Source organism: Talpa europaea, assembly GCF_964194135.1.
Source record: "Talpa europaea genome assembly, chromosome: X".
Taxonomy (NCBI): Eukaryota; Metazoa; Chordata; class Mammalia; order Eulipotyphla; family Talpidae; genus Talpa; species Talpa europaea.
Genome location: NC_140081.1, coordinates 76,969,906 through 76,989,267, shown reverse-complemented (window position 1 = coordinate 76,989,267; position 19,362 = coordinate 76,969,906). Strand labels below are relative to the sequence as shown.

Here is a 19,362-nt window from a genome sequence, read left to right as displayed (position 1 = left end):
AAGGAATAGTCCTTGGCTGCAATCACTTTACTTCCTTCAAACAATTGGCAGTTGTATTTTTAAGCAACTGGCTATTTCATCTGCTTTGCTAAGTTCTCCAAAAACACACAACTGAAGACTGACTGTGAAGATAAATATTAACAATCAAAGAAAGACCATCTGCTGCAGCGGTCATTGCTGGGGACAACAAAAGTGCCTGGAGAAACTCGCCAAGTCTGAGCACGCTTACCCCACCTAACTGAAATCCTGCATTACGTAGAAGGAGGTTGGCCCTTAAAAATACAGTAGAACTGGGCCTCCCTGGTGGGGGTGGTGCAGGCGGTTGAGCCCAGCGCGGTGAAGCTGTCTGCAGCCTCTGCAGCGCGGGTTCGATCCCGGCTAGCTGCAGAGCAACCCACATGGAGCAGCAGACCTCTCCCGTCTCGCCCGCTGCTCCCCTCAGCAGTGTATTTCCATCTTTCTGCCTGTTTTGTTCCCCACTCTGTCTCTGGTAAATCCTCTCACCCCCCCCAACACCTCTGGCCTGTACCCCAGTTCTTGTGTGCATAAATAGTCTTTTTTAAAAAAGTTATAGGACTAGATAATAGCAGAGATGGAACCAGAATATGTTAATATGGCAACAAATATTTGTTGAGTGCTCACTATATACCAAGCACTTTGCACAATTTTTATCATTTAATTTTACTACAACCTTCTGAGGTGGGTGCTGCTTCTTTCCTTATTTGTCAGACAGAAAAAAAATGGGGCTCAGAGGGGTTAAGTTCCTTAGCCAAGGCGATACTAGAAAGTGATGGAATCAGAATTTGAACCCACGGAGTCTCACTTCTGAGCACCATTGCTATACCGCCCTCCTTGAGATCTATAACATGTATGGCAAAAAGAATGGAAGGTCAAGTTCGGCTTGGGTTGTCCTATTTGATGGAGGAATAGTAATCATTCCAGCGGAGTCAATGCAGCTATTCAGTCAGCAAGGATTTATTAAGCATGTGGATTTGTGCTAAGATGCAGTTATTATAGGAAGTTGAGGTATAATTGTTAACCTCAGTGAACTGGCAATCTACCTAAATGCATAAAATTTGGTAATGCTGATGTAAGTCATGACATATACATGTCATAAAATGACTCTGTGATACAATAATTCATAGACATCTAAAAATAAAATTACCAAAGAACATTTAAGGCATTGGGAAAAATAGCCCCAATATACTTTAAAGTAAAAAGGTAGGATACAAATCTGTATATATGGTAAACTCCAGTTTTGGGTGACTTTTACTTTCCTTGGATAATTTTTTTATCTATTTCTGAGGGTTTTTAAAAAAGATTTATTTTTATTTATGCATACAAGAACTGGGGTGCAGGCAAGAGGTGCAGGAGGTGAGAGGATTCACCAGAGACAGAGTGGGGACAGAACATGCAGATCTACTGAAATACACTGCAGAGGGGAGCAGCAGGCCAGACAGGCGAGGTCTGCTGTGCCATGTGTGTTGGCTCCCTGGCAGGGGATTGGCTTGATAGCACTGAAATTTAACCACTGCACCACCAAGGAGGTCCAGTTTTTTTTTTTTTTATAAAGAGTTTGAATTAATTTCACATTTTAACTTCTATAATCATAAAAATTGTTATATACTTGAAAAATCTACTTGGAATAATATGACTTCTGTATACAAAGTAATTAGAAAATAAGAGATAGCTGAAAATGGGTATGTAATGAAAGCTGTAGTGTTGTAGTATTGCTTCAGGACAACGCTCTGCTGGTCAGGTTGCAAAACATGGTGGACACACCCCTCTCCGGGAATCTGGCAGTCTGGATTCTCATCTTGTTTCTGCCACTATAGAGTTGTGTTGCGTCACCTTTGGCAAATCTCTTGTCCATTCTTGGCCTCACTTTCCTCATCCACAAAATGAGGTAGTTGGATTCCAAGAGACTATGATCTATAACAAGACGTCAAGACTTTGTTTATCTCATGTGTGGCTATAAATCAGAGGTTAGTAAGATGACAGGTTAACATTGAAGGCACTAAATGGAAGATACCATTGACTGTGGTCCCTGAAATTCATGCTTTATTGCATTTCTATTTCACTTGCTGTGGGTTTATACTTCCTTCCTTCTGCCTATTTCAAAAAGACAGGGCTGTCATTATTTTCATATATATCACCGCATAGCAGGGAAAGCTAAGAGAGGAAGGATTCTGTTGGGAAGACAGAGAATTGCCAAAAGTTAGGAGACTGGCATTATAATCCCAGCTCAGTCATCTACCAGCTATGTGACCATAGGCAAGTAACTTAGCCTCTCTATGCCCCAGTTTCCTTCTCTGAGGAGAACAAGATCAGTGAGCCCACAAGACAACAGCAGTGGGCTTGGGTAGGAAATGAGAAGAGGAGGCGATGCAAGGGTAGTTGGGATATGAAGGAACAAAATTGCCTTTGCTTTTCACCCAGGTTTGGGCTTGCTAGAGACTGCAGCCTGGTAGGTCAGCCCCAGAAAACAAAGAAAGAGAGGGTAGGGAAAAGACTGCATTGCCCAGTAGTCCTCAGCAGGATTTTTTTCTACTGACTCTGCTTGTGGGATTGGCTAGTTAACCTTTGCTCTGGAGAGACTGGAGACTGAAATGCTGGAAAATCACATTAGCAGAATTTCTCTTTTAACCTTTTCCATATCTCCTTCCTTTGCTATTTTTGGTCTGACTTAGGCAAGCAACATCAAAAGAAGAAAATCCATCCACTCAAACTGATGTGCCCTAAACTTCCATGCACATATCACCCTTAATTAAAAGAATTCAGAAAAATGACTGGGAGAGTTCATCTGGCACCACATTTTCCTTATTTAAGTGAAGATTCCAAGATTCACTTTTCTATTCTCTCACTTTCAACCATATTCAAATAGACTTTACAGTTGAATAAAGTTTGTTCTTTCCTTCAAACCAGCCAGTGCCAAGATGATGATATTACTATCCATGCGGCTTTATCCAGACCATATCTAGTTCAGAGAAAAAAAAATCAGAGGGCATCATGTCCTTCCAGACAATTCCATTCAGTACTGGTTTGATTGAGCCTAGTGGTGAGTACACCCTGACTTCTAGAGGTATCATGTCAATTCTTTCTTTCTCCTTTGCTTTGACCCAGAGTAAATCCCTTATGTCTGAGACAGCATTGGGAATACTCGACAATGACTTCATCTGGCCTGATGCCAGCTACAGATTCACGTGGCATAAGTTAGACTAAAGGGCTTTAGGGATGGTCACAGATAGGAAGTATCTCTTCCAAAACAAATGGTTTGGTTTGGACTAATTCTACTCCTCTCCAGTTATTTCCTTACTACTCTATGTTTATAATAGCTACCATTTAGTAAGCACTTATTATATGCCCGCCACCATGGTAAATTTTGACATGGATGATCACACTTAATATTCATCACAACTTTATAAGATAGTTACTTAATATTATATTCATCTTCATTTTGCCGATGAGGAAATGAAGGCTCAAGAAGTTAAGATATTTGTCCAAGATCATGTAACTTGTAAGAGACAGAACCACGATTCAAATGTAAACAGTTCAGGATGTGAGGGCGATCTAGCCGTGACATCTGTCACCCCATTGATCGCCAGGGCTGATTCGGCTGATCTGGCTGGCTATGCGGGTGTCCCCTTCCTCCCTCACTGCTCCATGTGTGTCCCTCCCGAAGCTGCCCGCTGGGTCGAAGAGGATGGCCTTCCCCGAATAGAGACGGACCGGTCTTCAGTCGAGGGTATACGAGTAGCTGTGCTCCCCTGCTAGACCCTCCAAACACGCTCTCAAATGTAAACAGTTCATTTTATAGCCATTCTTTACCCCCTGATTGCTCCCAATCTAAGTAGGAAAAATAACCTGTGACTAGGCAACAACCCCTTGCATCAGAGAGTTAGATGCAAAAACCAAGGGCTAGGAGGGCCTCTCTGGTGGCACAGGTGGTTGAGCGCAGCACTGTGAAGCTGTCTGCAGCCTCTGCAGTGCCGGTTCGATCCCAGCCAGCCTTGGAACAACCGACATGGCCAACAGACCTCTCCTATCTCGTCCGCTGCTCCCCTCAGCAGTGTACTTCGGTCGATCTGCCTGTTCTGTTCCCTACTGTCTCTGGTGGGTCCTCTCACCTTGCATCTCTGGCCTGTACCCCAGCTCTTGTATATATATACAAGAAGCAGTGCCTTCTCTAGAAGAGAATGGGCAGGAAAGAATGCCTCTGTCCCTGGGCTCTTGACACTAAGTTCCATGGAGAAATTTCACTCACTAATGGCCTTGTAGGACTTAAGGAAATGAAGGGGCTTCCTCCAGGGAGGCCCCGAGCAGTTCCTTGCTGCTTTTCCTAGAAATGGCACGTCCATTTCTAAGAGATGCTCTAGGGCCTTGCTACAAAACTAGTCCCTGGGTGCTCAGCTGGAGTGTTTTCTTCTGAATCAACCATAAGAAGACATGTGCATGCCTGCTGGGCCTTTTGGAAATCAGGGGGGTTTCTTGTACTTCTTGGATAATGGAGTAACAAAAACCAGAAATGATGACTCATTTTCTGATTGGAAGCTGATGGAATTAGAGATGAACACCATTTATTTGGGAAAGAAGAATCTAGGTCTTCCCTTGTGCCAGTAGTCCTTATATTAAAGTGTGTCTCTGAGTACTTTCATCATATTGTATCTGAGTAGCTGTTACAAGAGACAAATTGGGTGGGTAAATATGGAAGCATGGCTGAGATGCAGGAGGCCAAGGTGGTGTGCTGGTGATCTGAGGGGTGCTCTAATGGCTTTTTTGGCAGGAAAAATACCCTTTGAGTTTGGGGAAGAATTAAGAACTATAAAAAGGCTCAGAAGACAGGAAAGAAATCTGTTCCCGAAAGTGACAAGTGATTTTACTTTTTCAATGAAACTAGGTATCTGTTTTTAGGATAAAAAGCTGAAAAGATTGGAAGCTAATGATGATGTTAATAATATCCAATACTGTCAGGTACTATTCTAAGTATTTTCTGTGGATTTGTGAATTATCATTTTTAAATTCTCAACGACCCTGTGAGGTGAAGTCTGTCATGATTTCCACTTTGTAATGAGAAAATCTGAGGCAAAATGAGTGAAGTTAAGTAACTTGCCCCAAGATCTCACAGCTAGTAAGTGGAAGAGTTGAGATGGAGCAGGGACAAGGCACAAAGGATTCGATGTTCTCTTCATAGTCTTTAAAGGTACAGAATGGATGAATAAGGGACTTTGTAGATGTCGAAGAATAATTTGAGGAAATTCATTTTGAATGATTTTGCTTCAGTAAGAAATAAAGTGCTATTTACTACAGGGGAGGTAGTAGGTTTGGACAAGTGTCAAAAATAGAAGCCTCTGCAGAGATCACCCAGAAGGGCCTCCCCATTTTACAAATGATACAACTACATGTAGAGGTAGATACAAAGCAGATACAAAGATATAAATCTACTTTACCTCGATAAACATAATTTGGAAAAAATAAACTACAACCAGAGATGGAAATAACTTGTTCAAAGTCATCTAGGCAATTGGTGGCAAAGCTGAGGCTGGTACCCAGATCTCCATATTCCTGCTTCATCGCTCATTTTGCTGTATACCTCATCCCCTGACAGCTTTTACTGACTCTCAAGGCCATTTGCTATCCCAAATCTTATATTTTCTGCAATTTGCTTTACAAGACTTCAGAACACATCGTGTGGTATATGTGGGTTAGTCTGCATCTATATACCCTTGGGGTGGTTGATTACCTTTATTGGGAAATGCACAGTCCAGGAATAGTTATTTGGCATTTAAAGATTCCAATCAAGAAAACTATAAGCACTTCAGATAGCCTTATCTCCAATGAATGCCAGAGGCTTTGTTACTTAATATTTGATTTCTCATTGGTGAAATCAGTAAGTGTTCAACAGATGTGGACTGGCTAGAAATATGGTAAGGATTTCCCAAATTAACAGAAAGAAGATATAAAGAGCTAATAAACTCTATAGTTTATCCCTTAGAAATGGTACCCTTGGTTTAATCTGTAAGTAATCGTGTGGGCAATCACTAATGAGAATTCTGGTTAGTTGTATCCTACCACTGGGATATTGTTTCATCTGCTTCAAGTTCAAGAACTTTCATGCAAGGCACAGTTAGAATACTTCAAAGGAAAAGGAGCTGGACTTAACTGAGCCTATAGAACAAGCTGTCCAATTATTTTTATGCCTACTTGCCATTATTTTAATGAGAAATAATTTTTTTCTGAAGCTAAACTTCTATAGTGAGAAACATAATTTTTTTCTGAGGGTGTATTTTATAGTGATAGTGAGGTTATGGGGAGAAGACCTATAGCCTCATTCTAACTATGGCATGATGTTAACATCTAACAAACCATACCTAATGGTTATGTATGACTATCATACAACTTAGGTCACTTTACAGTTCCAGACAACTAATTATACATCTCTATTTTGTACTGTGGTCTAAAGTTGGTAAGCTTCTGTCTTGGTGTGTATGTGAAGCTCCCACTCTTGGTGAATGTTGACACATCCTTACTTTATCCAGTAGCCTTCCAACTGTGGGCCTGGGGATTGCTTGTACTAGGACCTAAGTGGTTTCTCCTGTGTCACCCCTTAGAAGTATCTCTTTTGATCTGCTGAATACTTGTTAATGACCAACATTCTGACTTGTTTGTATTGCTGAATAGGCCTCAGCATTGCCTGGGGGATATACAGTTTATGTATGTTGGACCATACGTATGTCTACAGAGAGAAAGTTCTGCCATATTGATATACCTCGATACACACTAAGAGGAGAAATCAAAATAGGATTTTCGCTAAGCAGAGCTTTTATCCTTGCTATTAGTTATTATACATATTACACCTTAGTTATTATACCTAATAGGACTTCCCTCAAACAGTAATACAGCCTGATGATAAAAGGAGGTGAACAGTATAGGGTTAAGGTCAGAAACTGACAGCTCTACCTCATACCGCCCCAGGTCCTACTGCAGATGTTTTGTTTGTCTCTCATAGTTAAAAATATTAGATCTGAATGTCTTCAGGTAGGGGCATGAACTCTCCAGACTGCCTCAGGCCCCACCACTCCATACCTGACCAAACATCCAAATTTATATCTCTGCCTGGCCCCTATAATCATTTGCGATTTCAACCCCAGTTGAAACTGAGTCTAGACTCTAGAGAGAGGAAGATCTCAGAATCCTGACTTCACTAATTAGCCAGTTGTATGACCTTGTGCTAGTTGCTTATATATTATGAACCATCCTTGATTCCTTTTTTAAAAATGAGGCTGGGAGTACATCATTTCTAATGATGTGATGGTTCCATGAGATAAGACAAGTGATATCCTATTTCTTATGTCTTCCACATGGTACAAGTTCAATGAATGGTAGTGATTGCTATTATTTCAGCCCGGGTTTTAAATGTGTTGATAGCGAGGGGGACACATTGAATGCTATATAAACTGACAGTAAGACATCTGTTTTTAACAAATGGGATGGCATTTGCCATGACATATAGCATGGTTAAGGCCCAATCATCATTTGACAAGCAAAGAAGGGAAATCACTTTGTCAAAATGGAAATCATTTCCTCATCTCTACTTTCCTCACTTTTGTCTTGTTTACCTCAGACACAATGACTTGAGGTCAGTCTCTTGGTTCTTTTAGGCTCTGGACTTCCAGCTAGAGAGCCAAACTCACTAAAGCATGCATGGGCCAACAGCATCTCACTTACTTACAAATGTAAATATGTGAAGTGCCTGGTACAATGCCTGGTGCTTAGTACATGCTCAACACATAATCAGTTTAAATCCATATGTCTGTTCACAGTCACAGAGCTCATGAAATTAGTGATTTCCCAAATTGAGTGGGCTTTAGAATCTCCCACAGAGTTCTTCTGCCTACCCTGATGCTTTCTGATTTAGTACATCTGGAATGTGACCTAGGAATTCATAGATTTAACGAGCATCTCTGGGGATTCTGAGGCAAATGGTCCAATTCAAGAAATGCTGCTTTAAACTAATCAACATGTAGCTTTGGTAATATTAGTGAGATATAAGAATATTTGAGTATCTGTAACAGGTTCTGGTTGACTGTGGATGTTAGTGACCTTTCTACTTTAAGTTTACCCACAGAGAGACCCATTCCTGCTTGCATACAATTACTCCTCTATGGGATGGGTCCTAGTACCTTCTGGTGTCATCCATTTCTCATAGCCTGATGCTATCTGGGCAGCTGTATGGATGAGGGCTCTGCTGCAATGAGTAATTAACTAAGTAGACCTATCTATTTTTGATTACAACATTTTGTAAAGGTTGAAAAACTCACCATCCCCATCCCATCACAAACTGAATTTACTTATAAAAATATCATTCAGTGGTTTTGGGGACTACGGAAGCAGAGCTTGTTGATTGCAACAAACTACCATAGAGACAAAAGACCCGCTACCATCAGCTGTGTGTGATTTAAAGGGTCAAAGGCAACTAAAATTGTAGTAAATAAGCTGTCAGAGTTTATTCATGGAGGTTAAATATTGCGAAATAGATGAAGTGTTTTTGAAGGACTCTTCCTCATCTTCGATATTCCCAGAACACCCTGAATGCCCTTCATTCGTTTGGTGACCCACTTCCTTGGGCAGGTGCCTTGTTTTGGGTCACTTACCTGTCTTGGAAAGCCTCTGAGGATTCTGCAAGGCAACAGTGGTAATCTCATCAAAGAATTCTGGTTGAAATGTTAGTGGCTAGTAAGGATTTAACTCATTCGCATTCAGATAACAAGTTTGCATTTCATCTTAAGCCTTCAGTGCGATAACAAAAAAGGTTTGTGGGTGTAGGACAAGGAAAAATGTCAGGCTTTTCTGCCCTCCCGCCATCAGGATAGATGATGGATCCTTGTGATCCTGAATGCATGCCTGATGGCGGGCACTTGGAATAGGGTGTGGGCATAGGTAGATGGGATTCACCTGGGCTGAGACTGTGCTTTTTAAGGGCGGCGTCCCGGGGACGCCAGGAGAAGCCGAAAGGAGAAGCCAAAGAGAAGCCGAGAAAGAAGCAAAGAAGCAGAAGCAGAGCATGCCAGAGAGCCCAGATAGAGTGAGGATTTGTTGGGGGCTGGGAGGACTGCCAGCCTCCCGGCCCCCAAGCACCCCTGCCTGCCATAAGCCTGGTGAACCCCAATAAAAGCCTGAGGTCTCCAGGACTCTTTCCTCCTTTACCCCATCTGCATGGGATCATAGAAAACCTGCTCAGTGGTCCATTCCTGCCCTTACAGTGGGATTTCAGACAAATGACAGATTGTTGGGGAGCAATATTTTGAGTAATATGGTGCCATTTGGTAGTCCCCAAAAATAAGCATTTAGTGGCTTTTCTGTAGCAGTCCTAAGCTCAGATATGTTAGAAAGTGACATTACTTCCCTTCTCTCCCCTCTACCTTACAATGAGTGTTGGGCACCAGCCTTGAAGTCAATTATTCAGGTTTTTTTTTAAGATTTATTTATTTATGTATATTTATTTATTTATTTATGCGTACAGGCCAGAGGTGTGAGGGGCGAGAGGATTCACCAGAGACAGGGTGGGGAGCAGAACAGGCAGAGTGACAGAAATACACTGCTGAGGAGAGCAGCGGGCAAGCCAGGAGAGGTCTGCTGCGCCATGTGGGTAGCTCTCTGGCCAGGGATGGAACTCGTGCTGCAGAGGCTTCGGATTGCTTCATAGGTTGTGTCTTAACCTCTTGCGCCACCAGGGAGGCCCCAATTATTCAGGTTCTTAGGGAACAAGATGGAATTTGGGTTATGTTGCTCTTCTTGTTTCTAACCCTCTTTAAGGGGAATCAGACAGCTGAGGAGCAGATGTTCCATGCCCGCTTCTGGCATGCCTTGACCCAGAGAAGCAAAGTGGAAAAGCAATTGGAACTGCATGCCAACCTTAGTTCTCTTGGGCAGGTTGTTTCTAAAAGGGACTCTTTGGGGTGTGGCAAGTCGCCAAGACACTGTCATCCTGGCTCATGAGCTACCCCTTCTCTCAGCCTGTCTTCCAGTCTCCATTCCAAATCCCACAAAAAGCAACTCTTTAAGTGAGCTCATCAGATATCTAATCATGCCACCTACAGACATGGCTGAAATGGACACAGGGTTGTGAGGAATAGGATAGGGACACTCAAGTCAGAATGAGCCAAATGTGTGTTTTATAGAACTTTCCTTGGGAGGCAAGAAGGTATGTAGACCGAGTGGGTAAGGGCTTCTCTGGGAGAGTCTTTTTCGTTGGTAATCATAGTGTTCCTGTTGTGAATCTTACTCAAGCTCTGGCTTGAGTACCAGCAGCACTGGCATCACCTGGGAGCTTGCTAGGAATACAAATGCTTGAACCCCACTGCAGACCTATAAAATCAGAATCTTTAGCAATTCTTGGGTGATTGGTGTGCACATGGAAGGCTGAGAAGTGTTGTTCTGGACTAAACCGTGCCCCGAAGGGATCAGGCGTCATTACCAGCTTGTCTCCTCTGCTTATTCCTATCTGTGCTTCCAGGCCCTCTAATAAGGACAAATGATGACTGTGTTGAAGACAATTGCTAAAGAAGCCAATGGTAGTTAGAAACTGAGAAGGGAGGACCAGACTGAGGGACACGCACACCTCTCTGACCAAAGCTGAAATGGAAATCTAGAAGAGAATATTTTGGTTATTTCCATTGGGAGGGAGGCCAGAATGTATACTTGACAAAAGGCCAGGGAGAGATGGAGCAAGTGGAGTGGAGACAGAGCTGGGCTTCCAAGTCTACCCAGAACTACCATTTAGCACCTGGCAGGTGGTGATGCCTGGACACTGCATTCCACCTGCCATCCCAGGGAAAGGAACCTTTCAGTTTGAGACCCAGCCTCCTCGCTGCATTTCTCCTGCTTTCTTACCACCTCCCCGCCTTCTATGACTTGCTTTCCATGGAGTGTCTCTCCTGCCAATGTCTACCTCGACACCTTTAGACTACAACAGCCTCTTCTGTTTTCTTTAGGGTGCATCTAAAAGGTGACACATTTTTTTAAAAGAAAAATAACCTCATTGAGGTATGATAGACATTAAAAAACTGTACCTATTTACCTCCTTAATAAAATGAATCTCTATGAACTTTCACTACTTCCCAAATCACCCCAAAGATTTTCAACTTCAACATGGTAAGCTGAATCTGCCCTACACCCTGGGTGTACTTATTCTGAACCTACCAGATGCAGGCAGCTTTGCTCTTTGGCCTATACAGGTCTTCTAGGACCAGGGTCAGCTGATATTGGGTTTGGGTAAAGTGAACTGCCACTGTGTGTAGTGTCCAGAACTTCCCTCCTTTGGTTAGCTTTCCTTGAAATCAATGCATTATGGCCCCCACAGACCCTGGTTATAAAGCAAATACTATCTTGTCAAATATATTAACCCTTTATCAGGCACTAGGTATAAAACTATCAACGCCAAAGTAAAGTCCAGGCCCTCAAGAGGATGGATCAATAACTGAGATATTCTGATGGAGGAAAGGGAGGTCTGGAAAAGTCTAGAGCAGGAAACAGTCCCTAGGTTGCATTATTAGGATTACTGTAGATGGTATAATAGAGTCAGGGGCCAGTGAAAGATCAGCAAAAGGGCATGCAGCTTGGCAGACATAGCAGGAGGGAAAAACTGGCAAGAAAGGAAGAGGTGGTAGTGTGAGGAGGAGAAATTCTGTCCATGTTAACCTTTTGCCACGTACTTACCAATATCAGGGGCTGCCCTAGCTCAGAGTTCATCCCCCACCCCCCACCTAGGATGTGACTATGCCTTTGGATCCCATGGGGGGAGGGAGTTCCTTTTGTATCTGCCCCAATCCTATACTGCCACTGCCACGGAGGAATATCCAGCACCCCCACCCAGGGTCTTCATTGCACCCTCCTGTGGGCATTTCATCAAATTAGACCCAAAGTCAAATTAGACCCACAGTCAATACTGAGTTTTCTTAAATGAACCAAGTAAAATATGCAGGTAATTTTCCTAAAATTCAGAGAAGATAAAGTTTTATGAAATGTTCTTCAGCTATATTTACAGTTTCAATCTAAGAAGTTCAAAATTAAATAATCTGAATAAACACACTTACTTCCGACCACTCCCCTCCCCCCAAGTTGTGAATTCCATCTTCTAAAATTCTGGCTCTCCCTTCAAATCCTTGCTGTATTTTAATCCTTTAAGCAATTGTTTCAAGATGACAAGTCTCTTATCCACAAAGGAGGACTAAAAAATGACACCTTGGCAGATTCATTTATTTTTCAATCCATTAAAACAAAGCCAGCCAATCACCTCTGACCACCCACAATAATGAAATTTAAAAATATATCAGGAGCCAAAAAAAAAATCATAAAGTCCTCAGCCAACCTGCACTAATTCTCATTCAATCTTGGGAAGTAGGGAGGGAAATGGAAAATTAAGGAAACAACCTTTGACCAAGGCAGAGTGGTCGATGTAGAAAATGAGCTTCATTTTAAGGAAAAAAGTTAAAACTTGCTGACAGGAAGAGAAACAGTGGCTCATTCTGTAATAAGCCTAGAGAACAAAATAGTTTTCTTTGTTCCTTCCCCTCAAGCCTCTCCTGTCTCCCTGGGCTCCCTGCCCCCCAACACAAGCTCTCTTAGTAGGTGAACTGGAAGCTGCCTTCTAGGGGCGGGAAGACACTTTGCTGGAAGCTCACCTTTACAGCCTGCTGATGGCCATCTATTTTTATGGCCCAAATGAACAGCATCACCTTCCTCCCTCCTCTCCACATAAAAAATAGATTTAGAAAAAGCCATAATAAACCTTGTGAGAAGGTGACTTAAATCTTTGACTGGCACCATGTAGGCGACCTCTCTGTGCTTCAGTGGGCTAAGCCAGCTGGCCAGAGGGACTGGGAGGTGCGCTAAGCCGGTGAGTTTACTGAAGACAGACCAGCAGACAGGAGCAGAGGAGGAGGAGGAGGAGGCAAAGGGTGCAAAGATGGGGGTTTGGGCGTGGGAGGTGGAGCTGGGGCAGAAGAGGGTGGGCACTAGGTGAAGATATGCTGAGGGGCAGGAGCCAGGGCAGAACAGGTCTTTACCCGGGTTCCAAAGATGACATGAAAAGGACAAACACAAAAACAAACAAAACAGAACCCACCAAAGAGCAGAGAATAGGATCAGGGAAGGCTATTTCCTCCCCAATGGAACTAAACGGTTAAATGGATCCTGGCAATTAGAATAATTAGATAATTAGATTGTGACTCTGTGGGTAAGAGACGGAAACCTGCCTCAGCTAAGTACACTTGGTAGCAAAACGCGCTCAGTTATGAAAGGAGCGTGCTCTCAGTTAGCAGGTATATTTCAAATGGTTCAAAAAAATTTAATGGAATACAGATTTGCAGCTAATGAGTTAGATTTAGCCAGCAAGAGGGATTTTGCCTGGGGCTCCATTAGAGCCTGACTCAAGTCCCACTCTCAGTCCCACCATCACTACTGCACCTCCATCAACAGATTTTTATTTAAGCCAATGTGTTTAGAGCACAATTCCATGGTGAATAACCTTTAAGGTTACATTTGCCTTTTCCTTGCTTCTTGCAAACAGTGCGTAATCCACGAGCACATTTGTTGGCTGTAAAGGTGTACAACAGCAATTTTTGCAATGACAGTGCGGAGAGGGAATATGAGATCTGTGTGCTAATGAGCTGACACTGCAGAGGCTGGGGCGATGTAGTGTGGAATGCACTACAAGTGCACAGCAGCAAGATACAGGAGGGGACTTCAAGGAAATCGGAGGCATTTCCTGAGGAACCGGGGCAGCAAAGGCAGGCACATGGGGTCCAACAACTCCTTGGTGTGTTTACACATTTCCCAAAGCCCTAGGATGATCACATTTGTTTTTTAAAGACCAAACATGTAACTTCTCTTTGGAAATACACCGATTGTCTCTGTATGGGCACCTGTGAGTGTGTATGAATGCATGTACCCTGAAACCATAATATCCACACCATCCTGCCTTCTGGGGTTATCAAGCCAAATTGAAAAGTGAGGCAGCAAACTCAATTAATCCTTATGAAATGGGAACATGTGCTTCAAGTCAGATGAGTCTCCTTGATAAACTTCAATTCACCTCTGAGCTAAGATACCAAATGAACCACCTTTCAAAGCCAGAGAGAGTTTTATTGGCCTCTTAAGATGCAAAATGAAGTTGGAGTCTGTCTTAAGCAAACCTCTTGGGGGTTGTGTAAGAAAAAAATTGGTTGCCAGTGAAGAAGAGTTTTTAAATAACTGGTGCCTGGGATTTGTTGCAAGAAAATCCACTGAGTGCATTGAAGGAGAAGGTTCAGAGGAAGAGTCCATAACAGGGACACACACAGAAGGCACGACCCTTTGGGTATTTATTTACTCTCAAAAGTGCATGCCTCCCTCAGGATTGAGGGTGCAGGAAAGATCACAGGAAGAAATCAATTCTAGTCTCAAAGGAAGCTGAAACTAATAATTTTGAAAAGGGACAGGGCAATGTCTCTTTACTTTTGGCCATCTAGTCCATTTTGAACAAGATCTGAGAGGTGGGTGACTACATTTAGACTCCATCTGGGGTTTTTAGAATTCTCTCCAGGTCTCCAGGGAGGGGCAGGTCAGAGGACCCAGGTTTTTTTCCTCTGCACAATAGCGCAATCAATTGCAAGAATGGCAGCCTGGGTCACCTGCCAGGCTTCAGTACTAAACCGGTATTGTGCACCTTCCTCTGAGATTTGTCATTTTCACTTCCATGAGAAAAGGAACAATCAAGGCCAGAGGGAGAAATGAGACATACCTCCAGGGCTTCCCTGACCCTTTGAAAGGATTATTTTCTGAATTCAAAGGCTCTCAGACTTTGTTTGGACTAGCCATCTTTCTCATAGGAAGCTCCAGGCAGCAGCTGCAGGGAGACAGCTCTGGGATCTGGCCCCCATTCAATGGTTGTGACATTCAGAGAGGACTGTTTTGGGGACCAGAGAAGATGACAGCTTTCTTCCTCTGTCTTCTGAGCTGTGAAGTCTAAGTGTGCAACAGGCAGGTTATTACATATCAGTGGTTTCTGGATTTTTCTTCTGTGTATGTCTGTATGTACATGTGTCTTTGGCATAACTAGGGGCAAGGTCACCTTTTTGTTTTATCTTTCTTGTTGTCCAGGGAGCCACACCACTTATACCACACTTTCACATTCCCAGTCATAATCCAGCCTTGTAAGTTTGCAAGTAGAAGTGCTGTGGATTTGGTGGAGAGGTTAATCAATTTCTTTTCCTTTCCCATGATTGTTGCTTCATTGCCTGGAGAGTTAAGGCATTAAGGCGACTCAACCCCAATATGGATGACTTATTGCCTGTACTAAAAACTGAGCTTGTCACATGGCAAGGATGATTTTCTAAGAGTTACTTGAGTAAGGTTTCCATGGCCCTGGGCTGGCCAGTCTCAATCCAATTTGGTCATTAAAAACAAACAAACCAGGGCCTCCCTGGTGGTGCAAGTGGTTAAGATGCAAACTATGAAGCTATCCACAGCCACTGCATCACAAGTTCAATCCCCAGCCAGGGAGCTACCCACATTGTGCAGCAGACCTCTCCTGATTCGCTTGCTGCTCCCCTCAGCAGTGTATTTCAGTCAATTTGCCTGTTCTGTTCCCCACTCTGTCTCTGGCGAATCCTCTCACCCCAACACCTCTGGCCTGTACCCCAGTTCTTGAATGCATAAATAAATAAATCTTAAAACAAACAAACAAAAAACAGACCAAAACCCTAGGATAACAACTATTCCTGAGAAGTCAATTTCCACTCTTATCCCAGTCCTCATCAGTGGAAAGACACTAAAGTGAATTGAAATAAAAATATGGTTTGTAATTAATAGTAATAAATCCCAGTAGGTTTATGTACTTGGTTCTAAATCTGTTAAAACTGTTTTTTAGGAAGCTGCATTTGAAATTCAGCCTCTTGACAAAATAACAGTGGTGCAGGATTAAGAGTCAGATGTGTGTTGTAATGTTATAGAGACGGGCTGGGATTACCGAAATAAGATGCAAAGTATAGACAGACATTTTGTAACTTTCACACTTAGCTGGAATTAATAAGTTCCTATTTTTGTCAATGTCAGCAAGCCAAAGAATGTCAAATCCAGAGTATCTCAGAACATGTTCATATAAGGATCTGTAACTTCAGCTAAAATTCTCTTAAAGATGATAACTGTCATATTTCTCGCAAAGTATTTCATTCCATCTCCTTGACCTATGTCTTCAAACTCAAGAAACCTGTGCCCTTGGAGACCCTTTTAACAGCTTTTGGAAATCACATATCCTGCGAGGCAGCGAGAGTTTGAAGAAGGTCATACACAAAGTTTCAGCCAAACAAACAAATATTTCTCATGTGAAAGAAAATAAAAAAACAGAAACTGCAGATAACAGCAGCCATAAAAGCAAAACATATTTATGCCATCATCAGTCTCACTGTTGTGAAAACTTTTAGTGAAATAAACGTAAATGAAAAATTATCAGTTTTTCTCACAAAATATTGCATTCAAGAAAAACCTGTACCCAGCTGGCTATTAGTCATTTGGGTTCCAGGTGGTTTTACTTTTCAAAAGGCCCCCTTTCCTGAGGAACAATCTCGGGGCACAACTATGTGTTCCAGAAATGGCTTTGGGGCTGATGAAATTCCTCGTTTGATTTTCAGTTTTCCTGCTAAAAGCCTCTGCCTTCCACCTTTTGCTCTAAGTTAAGAACTGGGTTGTCCTTAACAACAAGGGGTGAACGCTAGCGGAGACAGAACAGAAGCCAGAAAGTAGCTTTCCAAATAGTCACCAGAGCAGTGGCTTCTCCCAGTTTGCCAGGAGTTCAATCAGTTGCAATCACTCTGTTGTCTTATAGGTTCCTATCGGAGCTCTCTAGGTAAGAAAGGTGATATGCTAGCATAGAAAGAGGCCAGGGAACCCAGCCTGATATATCCCTCAAGGTCATTTGTTTGCAGAATTTCTCTTATTTGGCTCTGATACCTTAGGCAATTCTCAAATTCAAATTCAGCTTCCTGCATCCAGGTGCTAGCTTTAACAGTCAAGTAATGTACAGTCTCAACTGACTCCATCTAAAAAGCTCTTTAAAAAAAAAAATCCCATCTGAAGAAATTTCCCTGAACAGACATATTTCTTTTTTCCCAGCCCTCCCCCATCCGCCCGAAAAAACGGTGTGTAGGAGGGAACGCCAGTTTAGCAGGGAGGAAAATAAAACTTTTGCATCCAACATTATACATGACAGAGTTTTGTGCGGTGCCTTAAGTCCCTCAGCAGGATCCTCCGGAGTTGATATATGCCGCATGAAACCTGGATTGACCAGATCCCCTAAAATGTCTTCTGAGACAATCACCCCCATCACACACCGCAGACCCCAAGTCTCACACGCAAAATGCCAATGAGGTCCCTGAGGTCCCAAAGGGAGGAAAAGCAGATCTACTTACAAGCATTAGTCACAGAAAAACTATTGGAGGAATCCAAGTGATCTACGTGGTAATTCAAATGGAAGGGCTTCTCGGTGGTGTTCTGGTTGGTGTTGTATAACTGCACGGCAAAGCGGAAAGCGCTGTGTTCCTGCACCGTGTTTCTCATGAAAAGTCCACCTACAAGCAGAGGGAACAGACATTTGGCTTGTGTCCCTCCAGGACCGGTTAGAAATCGGGGCAACACTACAGATACAGATACCGTGCAACGGGTCTGGGGTGCGCGACGTGTTTGATTTTCAACCTGTGTGTCTTTCAAGACTTGCGAACTCAGATTTTGAGCAAGAGAAACCTGGTTTGCCTCTGGACGGAACCGGGGGAGGAGAGGCTGGAGAGACATGGGAAAGGGATAGAGGGATGAGGGGTCTGCTTTGGGGTAGGACGGAGGGACCAAGGACGCGAGTTGCTTCTTTCTCTGGCGGTAGCGTCCTCTCTTCTAACCCCCGCCCCGACGCGACACCCAGCTGCACAGGCTGGCGCACCTTTCCCTGGCGCAAAGGGAAAGGTGGGGAAGAAGAAAAATGTCATTGTGCCCGCTGCCCCATCCCGACCCCCTCGCCACCCTCCCTCCCGAAGACAATACAGGGGTTTGGTTCTGAAATGGCCACGGTGCTAACTTCTTGACTCGCCAATGCAGCCAGACGCCGAGAGAAGTCCCTCCCCGCGCTCGGGAGCCGGGCTCCAGACAGACACAGCGGCAATTCATGAATTCGTGGTCTGCGTGACTTCGCCGCTCGGCTCCCGGTGTCACCCCGCCTCCTACCCCAGCGCCCGCGACCCGGCGGCTCCCCGGGTCTGGGGGAACCCAGCGTGCGCTCCCGCCTCCCCAGCATTAGCGTGTCTCTGGGGAGCCTGAGACTCGCACGGGGTGCCCCGGGCCGGGTTGGGAGCCCTGGCGCGGCCAGACGGGCGGCATCGCCCTGGGAGAAGTTGCAGCGGCCGCACGCACGCCATGGCAAAGTCCGGAGCAGCGGCCGGAAAGCCGCGACTCTTCGTTCCTTTGCAGCCTGTGGGCTCCCGCCAGCCTCCCAGCCCCGCTCAGCTGCGAGAGCCCAGCGGTCCACCCCCGAGCCCCGACTCCAGCCCCCAAAGACCCCTCTTGTCCCTGACGCTCCGCGGAGCAGCCGGCTCGCCGGAGCTCGGATTCCCCGCGATTCCTGCCGGGTCCCGCTGCCCGGTCTCCTCCCCGGGCCATGCAGGACGGGGACCCGCCGCTGCTGGCGCCGCCGGGGTAGCGGGCAGTGGTCGGTGCCGGAGACTCTGCCCCCCGGACCGGCGGGCTCGCTCGCGCTTACCTATGCTGATGGTGTTGGGGAATCCTCCGTGAGAATGACCCAAAAGCCCCAGGACTAAAAAGAAGACCGCCCGGAGCACGCTTTGCCCCATTTTCTTCTGTCTGGCCATGCTATGCCTAAAAGGAAGCTGACAAGAGCATGGGCGCAACTCGGGAGTCGTCAAAATAATAATAGAAAAAGAAAAAAGAATTCGCCGGCTCTTACACCCCCTCCCCTCAACTTGCTCTTGCTCACTCTTCCTTTCCACCCCACACTAGTCCTCCTCCTTCACCACCTTCTCTCTCTCTCTCTCTCTCTCTCTCTCTCTCTCTCTCTCTGTCTGGCTCCTTCTCGCTCCCTCTCGCTCCCAGGCTCTCTCGCCACCCCTCCCCGCCCCCCACCTCACTTCTCTCTTCACACCAATCTGGAAGGCGGGTTCATTGGCTGCAAGCTGGGTTCGCCAAAGGATCTCTCTCCCTATCACTACTAGAGATTGGGGGGAGGGGGAAGGGCGAGAGAGAGGGAGGGGGAGAGAGAGGAAGACAGAGAGACAGACAGAGACAACCTAAAACACAAAACAAAAAAGACAAAGCACCGAAAAAACA

General features: G+C 44.5%; 1 protein-coding gene across 2 annotated transcripts in view; it reads right to left on the bottom strand.

Moving 5' to 3' along the window:
• The window catches only part of GRIA3 (glutamate ionotropic receptor AMPA type subunit 3), a gene marked incomplete at both ends in the record, with an annotated part of 261,431 nt that extends 242,544 nt beyond the window's left edge, over positions 1-18,887 (bottom strand). For both annotated transcript variants that reach the window (XM_084259151.1, XM_084259150.1), the window contains 2 exons: positions 17,445-17,603; positions 18,779-18,887. In XM_084259151.1, coding sequence (XP_084115277.1) covers positions 17,445-17,603; positions 18,779-18,887 — 268 coding nt within the window. The remainder of the gene's footprint in view (positions 1-17,444; positions 17,604-18,778) is intronic.
• Positions 18,888-19,362: the final 475 nt, after the last annotated feature.